This window comes from Suillus plorans (genome assembly GCF_016647745.1).
Source record: "Suillus plorans strain S12 chromosome Unknown HD556scaffold_5, whole genome shotgun sequence".
NCBI classification, from domain to species: Eukaryota; Fungi; Basidiomycota; class Agaricomycetes; order Boletales; family Suillaceae; genus Suillus; species Suillus plorans.
This window is the reverse complement of record NW_024537389.1, coordinates 944,476-960,742: the sequence shown is the minus strand read 5'-3', so window position 1 is coordinate 960,742 and position 16,267 is coordinate 944,476. Positions and strand designations below refer to the sequence as shown.

Here is a 16,267-nt window from a genome sequence, read left to right as displayed (position 1 = left end):
CCTGATATAAACATCATGCTGTGCACGTCAGATTACATAAACAACGATAGACAATAGACAACGACGATAAACACAATGACTGATCCAAGCGCAACGCTCGGTACAAATACAATGACTGATGACGACGTAGCATATAACAGGAGCAGAAACTACGTATACGACTGGGTATAACTTGGCGTGTGATTTAGTTCGCACAGCGAACCCCTAGTTGAATTTAGTATAGTACTAGGCTTGGCTTACGAACTCTTATCTGACAGATTCGGCCAATCCCCGGCATTCTTAATTATCTTTCACGAGTGACGTCATCATATAGTGCGTCCTCGAGGCTCGGGTATCCTCGATCTAAATTGCGCTCAATGTCATACTATGCACCTCGGCGCTATTGTTTTTATCGCCCATCATGATAATACAAAATAACACTTGACCACTCGAATGGTCCTACAGAATTCACTATATGCGTCGGGATATAGGGTGTGTGCATCATTTATGTCATGCGCAGCATAACTATTTAGAACTAAACTCAAAGATTCAAGAGCAAAGATGAACGATATACGTAAAACTCAAATACAGGACCCCAATGTCATAGCTTGGTCTTGAACTGGGCAAGTGCCAGGGGTTGATCTTCGAAACACATGTTTAGAAGGAACTCATCAAGCGATAGAACGGCATGAACTCACATGTAGTATTATACAGGTTATCTGTAGGAGTGAGGCCAACATGCGAGTGGAGGGCGTTTGCGTCGACCAATTCAGGTGACAGTTCATCTATGGTACGGGTGCCAAGAAGCCGCATGTTCATTTCCAGCTCATCCTATATTTGAGAACAACCTTATCAGACATGCATACTGCAATTGCCCGATCCACTCACACGGAATATTTCGAAAGCTTTTTCAACCCCGTCCTGTCCATAGGCGCAGAACGAATACATAAATGCCCGACCGACACCAACGGCTGATGCTCCAAGGGCGATAGCCTTGAGGACGTCGGAGGCTCTCCGAATGCCACCATCAACGAAGACTTCGAATTTAGGGTTGGGCCAAGGGCCACGGGTCTTGAGAGCGGCAACAACCTCAATCAGGTTCTCGACACCGGATCTAGCCGTGTCTAGTTGTCGACCACCATGATTAGATAGGACAATTCCAGCAAGACCATAGTCGTAGGCCATGAGTGCGTCTTCGGGTGTAGCAACACCCTTGAGGACGATGGGCACTGGGATGAAAGCGTGAGATATAATTTAGGGCCTCGGCCCAGAAAGCACTGACTATTGGTGATGCTCTTGAACCACGGAATGTCCTTCCACGACAATGAAGGATCAATGAAGGTCTGATTAATGCACAAATTTCAATATCATCCATCACGTAAGATTTGCTTGCACCTACAGATATGGCGCGGGCAACGCCTTCATCCTTCCTAATTCCGGACTGATTTTCTTGGACTTTTGCAACCCCTGATTCATCAACAAATTTCATGCGCATATCCTTCTCGCGGCGACCGAGCTGAGGGGCATCGACGGTGATGAAGAGGCCCTTCACACCACGCTTCTCAGCATGTTGGACATATCTCCTTGTGATCTCTCGGTCACGGTTGACATATAGCTGCAGGAACTGGACCTGGCCGGGGACCGCGGCATCAACGATCTCATCGAACGCGCAAGATGCAAGCGTTGGAATCTTTGCATCGCTAGTTAACAATAGCCAGCATCAATTTGATTTTTTTTTTCATTACCATCTGGATTACGCCATGCTTGCCGGCTGCTCTGGTCAGGTTGAGTTCTCCATCTGGATGGCCAAGCTTGCCAAGTGCTGTGGCAGACTGGCAGACCCAGGTGAGTCCAACACCATTTATAAGTCATGAGAATGCCAAGGCCTTACAATGTAAACCGGAAGCGAGGATCTCTGACCGAGAATAGTTGTCGACCAATCGACAACTGAGACATCACGGAGAATACGGGGACGGAACCATATTCTAGAAAACGTTGGAAAATATTTTAATTATCAATTATGGACAACACCGGACGAACCTTTGGTATGCGGCGCGATTTTCCCGGATGGTAATTTCATCATCAGATGCTGATGAGTAGTAGGCCCATGCTTTAGGAGGGAGGATTACTTTTGCGACTGCCTTTCAAAGACCAGTGGTTAAGTCACAGGATCTTGCTGGTGCGAAGTACTCACCTCGAAATCATGCAGATTAACAATTTCATCCAAGGAGGGCCGAGCTACCATCAATTCTTGGCGAATCTTCTCTTCTGCAGAGACTTCCTTGACAATTTTGATTGCAGTCTTCGGATCAATAGCGCCAAGGCTGCGCAGATCACACGACTCGGCGATTAATATGTTCCAGAAAGTCCTGATACGGTCACCACTCACTGCTTATCCTTGGGTAGATGAGTCGTGATGGCATCTGGAGGGTGGATAGGGTCATATGCTTCACTGATATTCCACGATAGCCGGTAAGTTCCTCAATAGGCTAGGCTATGTACAAATGCGATGATCCTTACGTTGCATCCGCACCAGCATACTTCAGGATGATCTTGCTGCCACCAGGATGTTCTGGAAAACAACAACAGAAAGCGATGAGAACGCGGCCTTTCATTCACTTTATGCCGAACCAGTGACGTACCGGGGAGAAAATCTGTGACATCGTACACTTTGCCTTGTGTAAAATGTTGGTAAGCCGAATAAATGGTGGACATTGCGCGATCCACACACCGTGTACAATTATCCAACAGCTTGAGGGAGTGGCGTGCTCGGCGACCGTTTGAGTAGAAATTAGAGACATGTCAGCAATGTTCGAATTTAATGGGGGTAGTATCTCCGTGTTTTGTTAGAACTCTTCTTATCGAGTTTTTGAATGCTCCAAGCGGAGTGTGCGGGAGATCGCGTGTATGGTTTACGTCGTAGAGTATGCCATTAGGGGCAGACTGTCTTCCGCTATGGATAGGGAGTACACGGATTGAGTATTGCAAGTCGGGGATAGACCGGACAATGGAAGGAAAATTGGCGTACGCGCATACGGACTTTGGGCGAAAGTACGATAGCATCATGCACGTGCTCGCTCGTCAGACGCGTCATGATCAACACCTTCTGAGTAGTCGTTCTGCATATCTCTTGATCATCACGAGCCTGTGAGAAAAAATGGCCCAATGCTGGACTGGTCACTCGTGTCTGCACTCAGATCATGATCATCATCAGGATGCCCATCGATACCGATACCGAACCCCCCTAACTCCGACATCCATGATGCATGACACTTGTGCCTCAGGCTCGAGGTGTTCGGAGCGCAACGGTTGATCCATGGAATGCAGATATTCATTGTGTAGCAGATTCGATCTGGGCGGGGTTCGAAGATTAGGTATTGGACAAACCTTGGCACACGGAAACGAGCAGAACGTTCATTGGTCTTTCGAGAAACCATAATTCTCGAAGGTTTCCGAATTGAGATTTTCCATTTGTGTACAAAGGTAAATAACTGTATACAAGTTTGACGTGAGCTATACTGCACGGGCTCTAGGCTGCACCGTGGTAGGTGTAAAACCCCCGATAACAAAATTGGTGCGGGCCCCTGCTTACCTAACACCGTCCATCCGGCCTATTAAAGCCTATTAAGCAAAGTAATACGTATCAAGCTTAAAGGTGCCAGGGCTTCCGCCCGTGAGAAAATCTTGCCACGGGACCATAAGCGGAAGCATTTCGAACATTTACATAACTATTTTAGGAAATCTTTATTTTGTCTTACCAACAAAGTGACTGTACCTCCGCTCAAATTCCGTCCTTTCTAGTATGTGCACCGGTAGTCGGTTTCCAACTTGAAGCTGTTTCGCATGGCTACTCTCTTATGCTCCTTTCGTCGATCAGCGCTGATGTGCTGTCTTAGAGCTGTGAGCTCTGCCGCATGCCTCGGGTTAACTTGATGAGTTAGCGCCGTCACGGGAATTTCGCTTCGCGCTTCTATTGACTGCCGGCAATGTGTATTTCGGAGTACTAGTGTGCTGCCAAGACCTCACACTCTTCCCGGTTTCCCCTTGCTCCGCATCAATCTGATAGGTATTCCGTGCTTTTCCCCTTTCATCCTCTTCTCTGCCCCGCTTGTCTCCGCAACACCTTTCTTTTTTTCCATGTCCAAATCGAATCTCAACTGAACGAAAGAGATTGTGGCTGAAACAGCTTGTATGGGTTGTATCCTTGACGCCGTATACGTTACCCTTTTTCTGCCGGTTTACGGTTTTTTGCTGCCGCGGAACATTCGATATGTAAATCACCCGAAGGTTATAAGGCCGTACATATTGTTTACCATCGATATCATCTCCCTTCCTTTCCTTGCCCTGGCTGCCTGTCCACATTAAACTTCAACCCTCTCAAGCTTTTCAAGCTGTTGCTCACTCGCACTTTTCGTTTCTACATATCTAAATTTTTCTTCTCAATGGCACCTGGTCTTGATTTTTTCAAGAGCTCCGATTCTAGCGAAGCACCAGTTGTTCAAGTCAGTCCTGACGAGCCTGAAGATAAGGGTACCTCCCAGTCTCCGGCACCCCAGGCGGCGCGTAAAGCTGATGTTTACTACAACCCCCGTCTCGACCCGGAGAACTTCCTGGAGGGAGAACTCTCTCCTGACGCTGCTACCCGTCTTCGTCAAATGCTTGCTAGGCCAGGTATTGTTGTAAGTGAAATGTCTCCTCCGTGCATAAGGTGTTCTCAGTTGTCCTACCAGATTGCCCCTGGTATTTGTGATGGCATTAGTGCCCGTTGCGCACTCGAAGCTGGTTTCGACTGTTTATACCAAAGTGGTGCAGCAACCACCGCTTCGCGTCTTGGCATGCCCGACCTTGCCATTGCTACATTGAACGACTTCGTCCAAAGCGCACAGATGGTGTGCGGCTTAAGTCCAACCACTCCTGTTATTGCCGATGCTGATACTGGGCAAGTACATCTCATATATGTACCGACATTTCGGCTAACGCCTTTGTACAATTCAGCTTCGGTGGTACTGCTATGGTTGCTCGTACAGTCTATCAATACATCCGCGCTGGTGTTGCTGGCATGCACATCGAGGACCAAGTGCAAACTAAGCGTTGCGGTCACTTGATTGGCAAGCAAGTTGTCTCCCGAGAGGAATTTGTTACCCGTATTCGAGCAGCCGTCATTGCTCGTGACTCTTTCCCTGGTGGTTCGAACTTCGTAAGTGATGCTTCGCGATTCTTAATATACGATCTAATGTATCTTAATAGGTCATTATTGGACGTACCGACTCCGCTCAAGTGCTTGGCATGGAAGAAGCCGTCTTTCGGTTGCAGTTGGCGGCTGATGCCGGTGCCGATGTCTGCTTCATCGAAGGCGTTAAGACTGCTGCGCTTCTAACCTCCACGGTCGAAGCTTTGAAGCCTAAACCCGTTCTTGTAAATGTTATTTCTGGTGGCTTAACGCCTTCCTTCACTACCAAGGAGGCTGAGGCTCTCGGTGCTAAGGTCATCAGTAAGTTGCGCACGTTGCCTACATGAGAAGAGATGTCTGAACCTACTTCCAGTTTTCTCACTCGTATCTTGTGTCGCTGCCGTGCATGGCATTCGTGCTGCCATGAGATCCCTGAAGAAGACTGGCACCGACTTTTCGTCGGCCAAGGGCATGGATCCCAAGGCCTTCTTTGAAGTCATGGGTCTCCAAGACGTTGTCGACCTAGACGCAAAGGCGGGAGGCAGTTCGTTCGATGTCATTTAGTGCTGATTTGGCTTTGAGTCTTTGACATCTTTCTCGTTACTGTTCCATTCTAATTCATCTTCCGAATGTTTCAATTGTATACGGGACGGGCATCGGCATTACTATCATTACGCTGTTATTATTAGATTTTTCTTTACCTCTCTACAAGCTGCACATGCATGCAATACACTCTTGGTGATAATGTGTAAATTTCACCAAGTTACCCATATATGCAATGTCGACGATCACAGGTTCCCGGAATGGGTCGCCGACTCCAGAAATACTCCATCCGGCATCGAGTCGGCCACGGCGTTCCGTTGGTTCTTATGACCTTGGAGTCTGGCCACGGTACGCTTGTAAGTTCTCAAACTCGTCGTGTCCAAGTTCTCTTACAACCACCATGGCAAGCTCAAGCAAGAGGTACTCTGGCAAGGAAGTCGCTGTGCACAACAGCCGCGAGAGCTGTTGGATCATTGTACATGGTGGGTTCATATTTCAAATATAATTTCGGCCCTCTACTCGTCTACTTTGGAATCGACATAAGCGAATAGCTGACTTGGACCTTTTTCTGTAGGCAAGGTTTATGATGTCACAGACTTCCTGGACGGTGAGCCCATTGCAATATGATGAAGTCTGGACTGATTGTACCTTCATAGACCACCCTGGTGAAATACAACCTCTCTGGTACAGATGTACATCGACTGATTAATGACCACAGGTGGAAGCAAGATAATCCTGAAGTATGCTGGAAAGGACGCGACGTACGTCATTCTCTATGCCCGCTTTTTTTTTGTTTCTTATGACATCCTGGCAGTGCAGAGTATGACCCAATCCATCCACCAGATGCCATTACGACTAACCTCAAGCCTGAGAAACAGTCGGTGTTTTCCATTGACATGATCATGGCCAAAACTCACTTGCGTCAGTTTGGGGAGTGTTGATCTCACGACTGTGGAAAAGGTTGAGGTGAAAATTACTGATGAAGAACGTGCACGTCAACAACGCATTGCTGCTCGCCCACCCCTTTCTGAGATTTTGAACCTGCATGACTTTGAGGTTTGCTTTCACCATGTGCACAAAGCATATACTCATGTATTTCACAGGCCATCGCGAAATATACCATGGCGGAGAAAGCATGGGCGTATTACTCTTCAGCAGCTGATGATGAAATTACGAACAGGGAGAATCATGCTGCCTTTCATAGGTATATCTAACCATAAACTAACGTATGGAATCTGATAGAAGTTCCATGCTCCAGGATATGGTTCCGTCCAAGAATTCTCAAAGATGTAACAAGAGTTGATTGGTCGACAACAATATTAGGGCAGAAGTCAAGCATGCCCGTCTATATCGTACATTCTTTGCTTCCGATCAAGTGTTTAATATTCTAAATGGTTTATTCTACAGACTGCGACAGCTTTGGGAAAGTTGGGTCATCCCGATGGCGAGTTGAATTTGACACGGGCGGCGGCGAAGCATGGCATTATTCAAATGGTCTGCATTTCTGATACATTCATATTATTAAAGTGCCGTTACCATGTTCGCTACAGATCCCAACCCTTGCGTCATGCTCTTTCGATGAAATCATGGATGCTGCAGCCCCTGGCCAAGTTCAATTTTTCCAACTTTATGTCAATAAAGATCGCGAAATTACGAAACGCATAGTACGGCATGCCGAGAAACGTGGTATCAAAGGTCTATTCATCACCGTTGATGCCCCCCAACTGGGCCGCAGAGAGAAAGACATGCGACAGAAGTTTGAAGCTGAAGACCCCTCGGAAGTTAGCAAGGCGGACCAAGGGGGTGTTGACCGCTCCCAGGGAGCTGCGCGAGCTATCAGCGTGAGTGATATTTAGGGTTTCATGGTGGTATACGGCTCATATTGGCCGACAGTCTTTCATTGACCCTGGATTGAATTGGTCTGATATGGCATGGTTTAGGAGTATCACTAACAGTAAGAGGCAGAAGCACTCGTCTAAAAACTGCTAGGTCTCATAATTTTGAAGTGCCCCTGATCCTGAAAGGCGTCCAATGTTGGGAGGTACTTTAAGTCATCCTTTCCTAGTATCGAACCTTACATACATTTTGATGCTAGGATGCACTCGAAGCATACGACATCGGACTTAGTGGCGTCGTCCTATCGAATCACGGTGGACGTCAGCTCGACTTCGCACGGTCGGGTCTTGAAGTGCTCGTTGAAGTTACCACCAAACTCAAAGAAAAACGTGGACTGTCGTTTCCCAATGCGAAGTTCCAGCTCTTCATTGATGGTGGTGTCCGCCGTGCGACTGACGTATTGAAAGCCGTTGCATTGGGTGCTACAGCTGGTAAGTATCCGTGATGCATTGCTTTAGTCATTCTTTATGTTGATCCTTGTACAGTTGGGGTTGGCCGCCCGTTCTTGTATGCGTACTCAGCTTATGGGCCTGAAGGTATTGACCAGGCCCTTCAAATTTTGCATGTGTGTTCCTTCTCCCCTAAAATTCTACATCTTCTGACCACGCTGATAGGATGAGTTTGAAATGAACATGCGCTTGCTGGGGGCATGTAGCATAAAGGAAGTTATACCAGAGATGGTTGACGCCTCAAACATCCACTTGCACATAGTCTCTGTGCCTAGTGATAACCTTTATGAGAGCAACTGTAAGTCTCGTATCTTTTCTTTCGTATTCTAATACAATGTCCTTGTAGACGAGCGACTTCAAGGTGCCCGTCTCAGAGACATCAAGAATAAGCTGTAGACATTTGTGCTAGACTAGAGCCGGACTCTTGAACCTCCGTCATGCCATTGTAGATTATTTACATGATTTATCGGTCAATCTGAAATAGACTTCGATTGACGTTTGCAGTGCCGTAAAAATAGTAAAAATCACGAACTCTGGCTCTTCCTTCTCTTGTCCTTCTCTTTGTTTTATGAGAACAGTTAGACGCATTTTATACTCCGCTTGCACTAGAACATGATCACATCTGCTGGATCCACATTTGACACTAGGAATGTACTAATCACAATACTGCGCACTGCCAGATCCGCTAATGGATGGATCAAAAAGGATTCTGATAACAAAAGATGGAGTCAAGCTTGTTTGACCGGACGTAAGCCCCATTCAATCCATGGGGATACTGTCGCAGCTGATGAGGCCTTCATACCCCATGTGATTGCATAATGTTCCAGAACGAGATTGAGCTCTTCGACCTCATCAAGCATTTCAAGGCTAGATATTCTGTGTCAAATACAGATAAACGAGATTTACTGAATCGTATTAAGTATGACATAAGAAGAAGACTTACCTTTCTAATTCCGATGGCTCTATGTAATTACTTCTGATGTTACGAAGCGTCAGCGCCTTCGCAGAAGTGAATCCATGCCTTAAGAAACGGGCGGGGAGAGACTCTAATGAAGGATATGGCTTCGCCCCAGGAAGGGACACATTTCTCGCCTTTGTGATACATTGCACTAAGATCGAACAGTCAACGTCAAAGTGGATGACTTACTCGAAGATTGTTCATCATGACCTGCCCAAAGGCATCCTCCAGCCCGAACATTTCATACACCGTACATCCCAGAGTGCCTGGCGATGGAATGTGGGTGCTTGGGCTGAAGAAGTCGACAAACCATTGGATCAAGGTGGATGAGGCCTCCGGAGACATGTAAACCAGCACGCATTCAAACAACAGAAGTGTTGGAAGAGCAGGTGACAGATACTCTTTGAAGAGCCCTGGAAAAATATCTGCGGGTGGGTTGCGAAGATCACATGGCAAAAGGTGATATCTGGACGAGTGCAAAGCCTGCCCGCCAAGATCTGTGACAAGGATCATTGCAGAAGTGATTATTTGCACATCGCTGGGCAACCTCACTGACCTAATTCCGAATGACCAAGAGTAGTGCTCAGCCCACTCCTCGGATTGCGAATGGCCATTGCTTTCTTCAGGGTCACGTCCGGAAAGTCGAGTTCGAAATACGCTCCAAGCTGTTCTTTCCAGGGTCCATCCTACTGGTCGTTCACTGTCAGCCCGTCGTTGAAGGCAGGAAGCCATTAATCACCATCAAACGCCAAAACCGTGTATCGCTCCCTGCTCCGAGACTGACAATCTGACAAAGTTGCCCTTCGGGCTTGGAGAGTTCAAGCCATTGTTCCACAAGTCTGTCGATGGCTTCAGATCGCACATAGGTGCCAGTATTGATCAATGGTGGCCGCAGGGGCTGTAGCTGTGCCCGAGGTACCAGGGAACTGATGAAGCGGTCGTTCAGATAGCCTTTCCTAACTGCGGATAGTCGTGCCAACGCTGCATCTGAATCCGTCTGACGAATAGCAGCATCGACATCATGAACTCTTTCGCTTCGATTTGTGGGTACGAGCGGGTGCATTGATCATAGATCGATCACGTGCATGAATGGTGAATATTTGCGTTCAGTTGTTTGTTCGACTTTGTATCTATTGAATATTGAAGGCGCAGAGTTGAAGAACGCTCTTAGATCCATCATCTGAATTACACATATTACTCGGATCTCTGCCCAGTGCCCACTTATCGCTGAGCTCCTGTAGGCATGGCAGGATCAATTGATTCCAGCGTGTTTGTCACGGGTCGCTGAGATAAGTTTCCAGTGATTATGTCACGGAAATGGTAGTGTCGTCTTTTTTCAAGTTAGTGACTTGAACTAGGATGACTGAAACTTTGAAAATTCAGTGACTAAACAAACTGATGTTTAACTTTGATTTTGCTTATAATATAATATGATCTTGCTCAAGCAGTACTAGTGCAAGCTTGCTTGATCATCGGGCAACCAATACTGTATGTCTTCCATTTGTACCCCTTTGAGCTGATAGTCTTCATTCGTATGCAGTCAATATTGAGCATAAAGGCTCCCGATCTGAGTCTAGCTCCGGCATCATTGATAGGGTCAATATTGCACAGACTCACTGCATGAATTCCCCGCCTTCCCTGCAGGTTTTTCGGGCGAACTAATAGTGCCGTGTACGAGGCCTTTTGACAGACATGAACTTTGTCTCCACAAGGTATGGTATGATTTATGTTCGACCGGCTGACAAGGCCAATCTTACCGATTTATTTCAACGGTATAGGCTCAAACAGATCTTATTGTCTTGCCGTCCGTATTATTCGTTGAGAACACGAGGCCTTCCTTCCACGACAACAAGCAAATGGATTTATTTCTTGTCTGTCCAAAATCTCGGTAAAGTTTTAAAGTTCGTATATATTTCGTTGACTGCACCCAGAAAGTTGATCAGCAACTGTCTTCTGTTGCTGAAATAGCTAGACAATAATTATCTCCCGTTGTTCCGTGAGTTTACAGACATGATAGAGTGTGACAGGTCACACGATAAACACATTGAGAGGGCGCAAATATAAATAGGATGCGTCCAAATTATGTAAGGAGTGAACGTTTTTATCATCAATAAAAGATCGTTTATCGTTCATCAACACATCGCAAACTAGTGTTAGCCCCTTCTACCTTGCTCCATACCATGAGGGCAGCTTGTTCGTAAACACCATATGCACTCATTCAATGCAATTCACGCTATGAGTTAACTGCATTCAATGTCAGATCTGCCAGGTGGCGGACCGTGCTAATACTTAGGTGGCCCTTGCATTGTCTCGAAATATCATTTGTCCCCTCAAAGTAGAGTTGCGTGACTTCGTATTTGATACATCCATCTTGCGGCAAATTGGCACCTCCAAGATGACTTCGTTTGGCAATCTTTGTTCATGCTACTGGTTTCACCATGATGGCGGCCGACTCGGGCTCCTTATGGTGGTCGCGCGATTGTGCCCACCGTCGAGTTCGGGCCTGTCACGGTATTTCGATTCAAGTCCGGTATTTGATTCGGATGAAACTGATTTTGGCTTAGCGAACATTTTGGAATTCACATTCACTTTTCTTGTTGCTGCTACGCACTCACAGCTTTTTATTTATCGTACAATCTTAGTCACTCAGACCCAACTAGACCTTGCCTCATAGACGGACTGGTCACGAGTCTAAGACCCAACAGGCAAGGCGCCCTCTGTTGCTTATTCCCCAAATTGACTCCCACCATAGGAAAAATTGGTCATGTTAGTCACATCGAATGTCCGTAGAACAACGAACGTGGCGCATTGGCGAGACTACTACCTGCCGCTGCTGTCTAGCCCACCACGCCAACCTTTCTTGCTTGCCACAGACAAGTGCATGCCGCTGCGAGCACAAGACTTGGTAACACGGGCCCGACAGACTATTGAGTCAGAGTTCTCCTCGAAAGATAATGCAGACGAATACACTCGTTAACGTCCTGTAGTCGCTCATTAGGTCTACGTGCCACCGTGCCATTTGTCTAATAGATCAGGGTAGTAGAAGGCAACGTCAGCTCGTCACCATGACGCGACTGCCACGAAGTATAAGTTCATACTAGATGCCAGAGTGCACATGCGACCCCACGTTGTGTGCATACTAGCTGCCACTCCGTTTCCCATCTTCCGTCAACCATCCCTCGAACTAATCTAGATCCTGGTTGCTGGAAGCCAGACCGTCCTCTTGCGAAAGGGGCTCGCGCGTGTGCAGAGATTCGCCGTGTGGGCTTGCTTGTCTGTTATCATCCGTGACAGGGACGGGCGGCTCGTCCTTCGTCTTTTCAAAATCAGGGAGCATGATAGCACGGTCGATGGCCACCGGGAGACCACGATGTCGCCCGCGAAGCATGACCAGGCATAGTATAAGTTTTGAAAGAGGCTTCAAGGCACCGGAAAATGAGTAATTTTCCTACCACAACAGATAAGAACATTTCAATGATCAGCATCTCCATCACTTACGGTAGGTATCCCAAGACTGAGACCAACAGTGCCGTACGCTGAGACTAATTCAAAAACTTGTCGGAGTTGAGCAGAGTCCGCAATTCGATACGATGGGGACATACTGATAGTAAAGATATTGAACCAGCCCTGTATCTCGGTGTTGTCCAAGTTTCCGCGCTACCATTAGTTGAGCTATTAGAACCGTTGCGAATCCTCGGCTGTTGGGCTGCTCACCTCTATGACACAGATCAACACCAGTGCCTACGTCAGAGAAATTCAGTCTACTCCCCCACGATGACTGCGTACAAGCTTACGAGACACAACCACCACATGTCTTGATAGCCATATGAGACAAGTCATCAGACGAGAAAATCAGACATACCAAATGCCAGTTGTCGACGTGCATGCATGGCCAAGTATCGAGACCATACCGTCATCCTCGGGCCTGCAGTTGAAAAGGCATTTTCATCCTCTGAATCATCATCATCCTTGTATATACCCAGGGATTGCTCTTCGTAGACGTTTGTCGAGCGGACACTAGATTGATGAGCATCATAATTACCTATCTGCACGATTGCCAGGGGCGAACGCACCTTAGTGCAATAGGGTCTTGACAGGCAATCAGTTTTACGCGTATCGTCAAGATAATTGAGGCACTCACATACACTAACATACATCATGATAACATATATGACCCTGTTCCCTGAAGTTAGAGCCTTTTCCATACAACAATTGCTCAACCTAACTTGACAGCAGGAGCTACTCTGGCAAGCGGAACTATTCCAAACCCCGCAGCACGAACAGCAATAGCCTGATATAATCCAGCGACAACTCTCGTTCCTAAAGGTATGGAATCGATATCAGGGTTACCAATATCAAGGACCAAAAAGCAGAACCAGTCTGTAAAGCTATATTGCCGAGTTCAGTATGATGATAGAGATAGTCCTGGGGTGTGCGTACTTCATGACGACCAGAATTGTAAGGAGAAACCAAGTTTGGTACGAAGGGAAAAGATAAAAAAAGCATCGGCGAGGATGGTCCAGGAGGAAATGCAGCGTTTCATTCAGTCGAGAATCCCTCGGTACGAGTTTCGTGATGATCCAGCTGCCTACGATGAACAACGAGTTTATCACAGAGATAGCATGCTTACATGAGAAACCGGAGCCTTCAGGTTGTTTTTGAGTAAAAATTCTTATGCATCCCAGATTGAAAACTCACAGTACAGGCTAACGATGATGAATGGTTATTATGTTGTTAAAACGAGCTCACTGATACTCACAAATGCAGTGTTGCCAGCCAAGATACAAAATATCATAAAGAAGATCACTTAACCAAGAAAATGTCAGCAGTGGTATCCAGTACATACGATATATGATACTCGCTTGGATAAGCTGTCTGGAAGGGCACCATGCTCTGGTCGACAAGAGAAGTTCCGGCATTTGTGTACGCCGATACGACTTGGAACAATGAAAACCTACATTCAGGTTCCGTTAGTTGAGGTCTTGTTACTTAGCGCTGTAAGATGCTGCTCACCAAGGAACCGTAATTATTTTAAATTGGGCAGGAGGTACGAAATCGCTCGCCCACTTTGGCAGTGACATGTAAGGAGCAATCACCACGAAGGAAACTAGTTGGACGACTATATGATACTACGAAGGCATTTTAAGTTGATGAGGACAACATGAAAACAAGATCACTCACAGATGCAACTAACCATAGCAGGACATTCAGTGCCCGATATTCAACTCCACCCAATTCCTCAAGCTGTTCGTTGGTCGAAAAATGAAACGCAGAATTCCGCCCGACGACGGCATCGAACGAAATATACGTTACAGGCTTCGTACCCTCCTTAGCGCTAACGCTTCCGCCGTGTGTTGGCCTCCCAGGGATACTCATAGTCCGTCCCAGCCCACCGCCCGTCAGTGTAGTAGTAATAGGAATCGTCACAGTTCTCTTCAGTCTATTCGTGGTATTGGGAAACAGCCAACCAAACAACATCCCCAACAGCTCGTGGGGCATGGGAAAACCCCCGAACCCTCGTAGCATCTGCTCCTGTGATTGGTCGACATGATACGAATTTGATGTGCGCCTAGATCGATGTGTTTGAATGGTTGGGTGCTGTGCTAATGGCACGCGCGAATGTTGGGGGACTACGGAAGAACGGCGGCGGCGACGACGGGGACCAGAGAACCCTGAAACTGAAATATCTGATGAGATTTCGGCCGCATCCGAGCGACCAGTTCGGCTACCGACAGGAAAGAGGGGGGGATGAGAACGAGAAACAGTGGGTGCAAAGTCGATAGTTGCTGTCCGTGGCATTCCAGTCGATGCAGACGTTACAGCACCCTCACCCGCTTCAGGCACGCAACTTGGGAGTTCCTGCAGAGTTCCTGAATCAGAAAGACGACGTGCGTGCCCACTGATACAAAACAGAGGTCAGGCTCGCTGGTACCAAAAGTAGTGCTGTAGGTACCTACGAGGTATTTTTTTGATCTGCAGGCCCCATATTGACAGTATCTACATGTAGGTTCTTGATCTCGATATCATTTTCCAACTCAAGTTGACGAGGAAAGGGCCCTTGATCTTCTACTTGCACATTTAAGCTCATCGCAGATTTCAACAAAGAAACGCATCATACCGCTTTCTGTGATCCGTCCGCTCGGGTTGACCAATTTAGGTTGACCATCCATGCGCCTGATCATATCGGGTCTCAATCTCCTTGTGCTGTCCTTCGGTGTCGTTTGAGCATAGCCACTAGCAGAATCCTCCGGTACCGTACTAGGGTTGGTCTTCCTTCGGAAGATGCGGCGGGACCATCCATCTTTGCTGTCGACAGGATTCTTTGCAGACGCAGTGGCAAGTTGCTGCTTTGCCTTGATCGCGGCCTGTCGGGCAGCCTCTGCTCCGATAATATGATCGAATGTCTTAGCAAAGTAGTACCTGTAAAATTGGGAGTGAATATCATCGACATACATGCTGTGAATAACAACCTCCTGGTGTACACCATCACCCACGACACAATGACCTTGAGCCAAGGTTAGAGAAGTAGCAAGTCATGATCCAAGGAACGTACTGGGTTTCCAATACACATCTGGATGAACAACAACACTTGCTGCCAAGCGGTAAGCTGGCTCAAGTTCACAGTCGCGAGACCGCACACGGTCATCGCGCTGATTGAATTGTACAGCGCATCAATGTATGCAACTGGATATTTTCCATTGCTAGCATAAAGGATTCCGGAGAATATCAGGGGCGTCAAAGTGCTAAAAAAACACGTGTCATCAAATTCAGTGATGGGCCAATAAACAGCGGTGTTACTAAAAATGTGGCGACTCGGAACTCACAAGAAAATAACATGTATGCGGAAGAAATTGAGATGTGTCCTGATGGTTTGCCATGGGCCGTGTTCTAAAGATGTTGTTGAGACCTGCGCCGACATTACAGCGAAATCGCGCGTCAGGATGGTGGGCGAACTTGCTGAGAACAAGAATGACCCTACGTCCACTTCCAACTGGCAATATAATGTCATTGATCCTGTGACATGCTGATGTAAGCAATAGGTCTGTAGTAAGTATGCCGCTCTATCTAGTGAACGAGAGATCTTCAGAGAACGGCCAAAAAATGCCGCCCAATGTGTGTATTAAGTAGAGTACGCACAATATGAGAATGCTAGTAAAAGCAAAGCATTATCGAAAACATGGACGATAGGTAGAGTTGTTAGAGATGAGGAAGTTCAGCGGCCGTTTTAATTCGAGAGTCCCATTATGATAATTGCTAACCTGTGATATCGAT

General features: G+C 47.0%; 5 protein-coding genes across 5 annotated transcripts; 2 read left to right on the top strand and 3 right to left on the bottom strand.

Annotated features, from left to right (window-relative positions):
• Positions 1-580: 580 nt before the first annotated feature.
• HD556DRAFT_1429630 (glyoxylate dehydrogenase) lies at positions 581-2,780 on the bottom strand (the record flags this gene model as incomplete). Its single annotated transcript, XM_041304829.1, has 13 exons — positions 581-621; positions 678-810; positions 868-1,208; positions 1,262-1,322; positions 1,379-1,669; positions 1,725-1,811; positions 1,871-1,964; positions 2,020-2,120; positions 2,174-2,303; positions 2,369-2,431; positions 2,500-2,551; positions 2,622-2,654; positions 2,711-2,780. 13 exons carry the CDS (start codon positions 2,778-2,780, stop codon positions 581-583), a joined length of 1,497 nt encoding a protein of 498 aa, XP_041165824.1.
• Positions 2,781-4,148: 1,368 nt separating this feature from the next.
• Positions 4,149-5,953, top strand: HD556DRAFT_720737 (phosphoenolpyruvate pyruvate domain-containing protein). Its single transcript, XM_041311412.1, has 5 exons — positions 4,149-4,658; positions 4,710-4,918; positions 4,975-5,176; positions 5,227-5,470; positions 5,523-5,953. The coding sequence occupies exons 1-5, from the start codon at positions 4,422-4,424 to the stop codon at positions 5,711-5,713; spliced, it is 1,083 nt and encodes a 360-aa protein (XP_041165823.1). The 5' UTR covers positions 4,149-4,421; the 3' UTR covers positions 5,714-5,953.
• A 139-nt stretch (positions 5,954-6,092) lies between these two features.
• On the top strand, positions 6,093-8,433 carry HD556DRAFT_1227389 (FMN-dependent dehydrogenase-domain-containing protein; the record flags this gene model as incomplete). The annotated part of the gene is made up of 16 exons (XM_041297161.1): positions 6,093-6,174; positions 6,267-6,299; positions 6,349-6,357; positions 6,411-6,453; positions 6,507-6,569; positions 6,619-6,748; positions 6,796-6,896; positions 6,951-7,044; positions 7,100-7,186; positions 7,243-7,533; positions 7,586-7,646; positions 7,699-7,733; positions 7,788-8,019; positions 8,074-8,153; positions 8,203-8,335; positions 8,384-8,433. 16 exons carry the CDS (start codon positions 6,093-6,095, stop codon positions 8,431-8,433), a joined length of 1,524 nt encoding a protein of 507 aa, XP_041165822.1.
• A 137-nt stretch (positions 8,434-8,570) lies between these two features.
• HD556DRAFT_1333131 (S-adenosyl-L-methionine-dependent methyltransferase) lies at positions 8,571-10,054 on the bottom strand. Its single transcript, XM_041301834.1, has 5 exons — positions 9,735-10,054; positions 9,552-9,681; positions 9,185-9,492; positions 8,981-9,129; positions 8,571-8,913 (listed from the first exon to the last, which is right to left on the bottom strand). The coding sequence occupies exons 1-5, from the start codon at positions 9,735-9,737 to the stop codon at positions 8,766-8,768; spliced, it is 738 nt and encodes a 245-aa protein (XP_041165821.1). The 5' UTR covers positions 9,738-10,054; the 3' UTR covers positions 8,571-8,765.
• A 1,870-nt stretch (positions 10,055-11,924) lies between these two features.
• HD556DRAFT_720607 (cation transport protein-domain-containing protein) lies at positions 11,925-15,743 on the bottom strand. The gene is made up of 20 exons (XM_041311411.1): positions 15,549-15,743; positions 15,466-15,500; positions 15,114-15,415; positions 14,953-15,061; positions 14,177-14,894; positions 14,009-14,124; positions 13,858-13,949; positions 13,755-13,801; positions 13,694-13,701; positions 13,626-13,640; positions 13,436-13,579; positions 13,222-13,383; positions 13,137-13,171; positions 13,069-13,084; positions 12,858-13,012; positions 12,790-12,809; positions 12,710-12,736; positions 12,598-12,652; positions 12,494-12,549; positions 11,925-12,443 (listed from the first exon to the last, which is right to left on the bottom strand). Exons 1-20 carry the CDS (start codon positions 15,639-15,641, stop codon positions 12,180-12,182), a joined length of 2,469 nt encoding a protein of 822 aa, XP_041165820.1. The 5' UTR covers positions 15,642-15,743; the 3' UTR covers positions 11,925-12,179.
• Positions 15,744-16,267: the final 524 nt, after the last annotated feature.

Excerpts from the sequence above, each read along its gene's own strand:
- HD556DRAFT_720737 (XM_041311412.1), top strand. The coding sequence starts at position 4,422 with ATGGCACCTGGTCTTGATTTTTTCAAGAGCTCCGATTCTAGCGAAGCA. Across the intron at positions 4,659-4,709 it reads TTGCTAGGCCAGGTATTGTT|ATTGCCCCTGGTATTTGTGA; the intron begins GTAAGTGAAATG and ends TTGTCCTACCAG. Across the intron at positions 5,471-5,522 it reads TCTCGGTGCTAAGGTCATCA|TTTTCTCACTCGTATCTTGT; the intron begins GTAAGTTGCGCA and ends ACCTACTTCCAG.
- HD556DRAFT_1333131 (XM_041301834.1), bottom strand. Across the intron at positions 9,493-9,551 it reads TCTTGGTCATTCGGAATTAG|ATCTTGGCGGGCAGGCTTTG; the intron begins GTCAGTGAGGTT and ends TCCTTGTCACAG. Across the intron at positions 8,914-8,980 it reads GAGCCATCGGAATTAGAAAG|AATATCTAGCCTTGAAATGC; the intron begins GTAAGTCTTCTT and ends TATTTGACACAG.
- HD556DRAFT_720607 (XM_041311411.1), bottom strand. The coding sequence starts at position 15,641 with ATGACCGTGTGCGGTCTCGCGACTGTGAACTTGAGCCAGCTTACCGCT. Across the intron at positions 12,810-12,857 it reads ACGTCGACAACTGGCATTTG|ACATGTGGTGGTTGTGTCTC; the intron begins GTATGTCTGATT and ends ATGGCTATCAAG. Across the intron at positions 12,444-12,493 it reads TCAGTCTTGGGATACCTACC|GAAAATTACTCATTTTCCGG; the intron begins GTAAGTGATGGA and ends CTGTTGTGGTAG.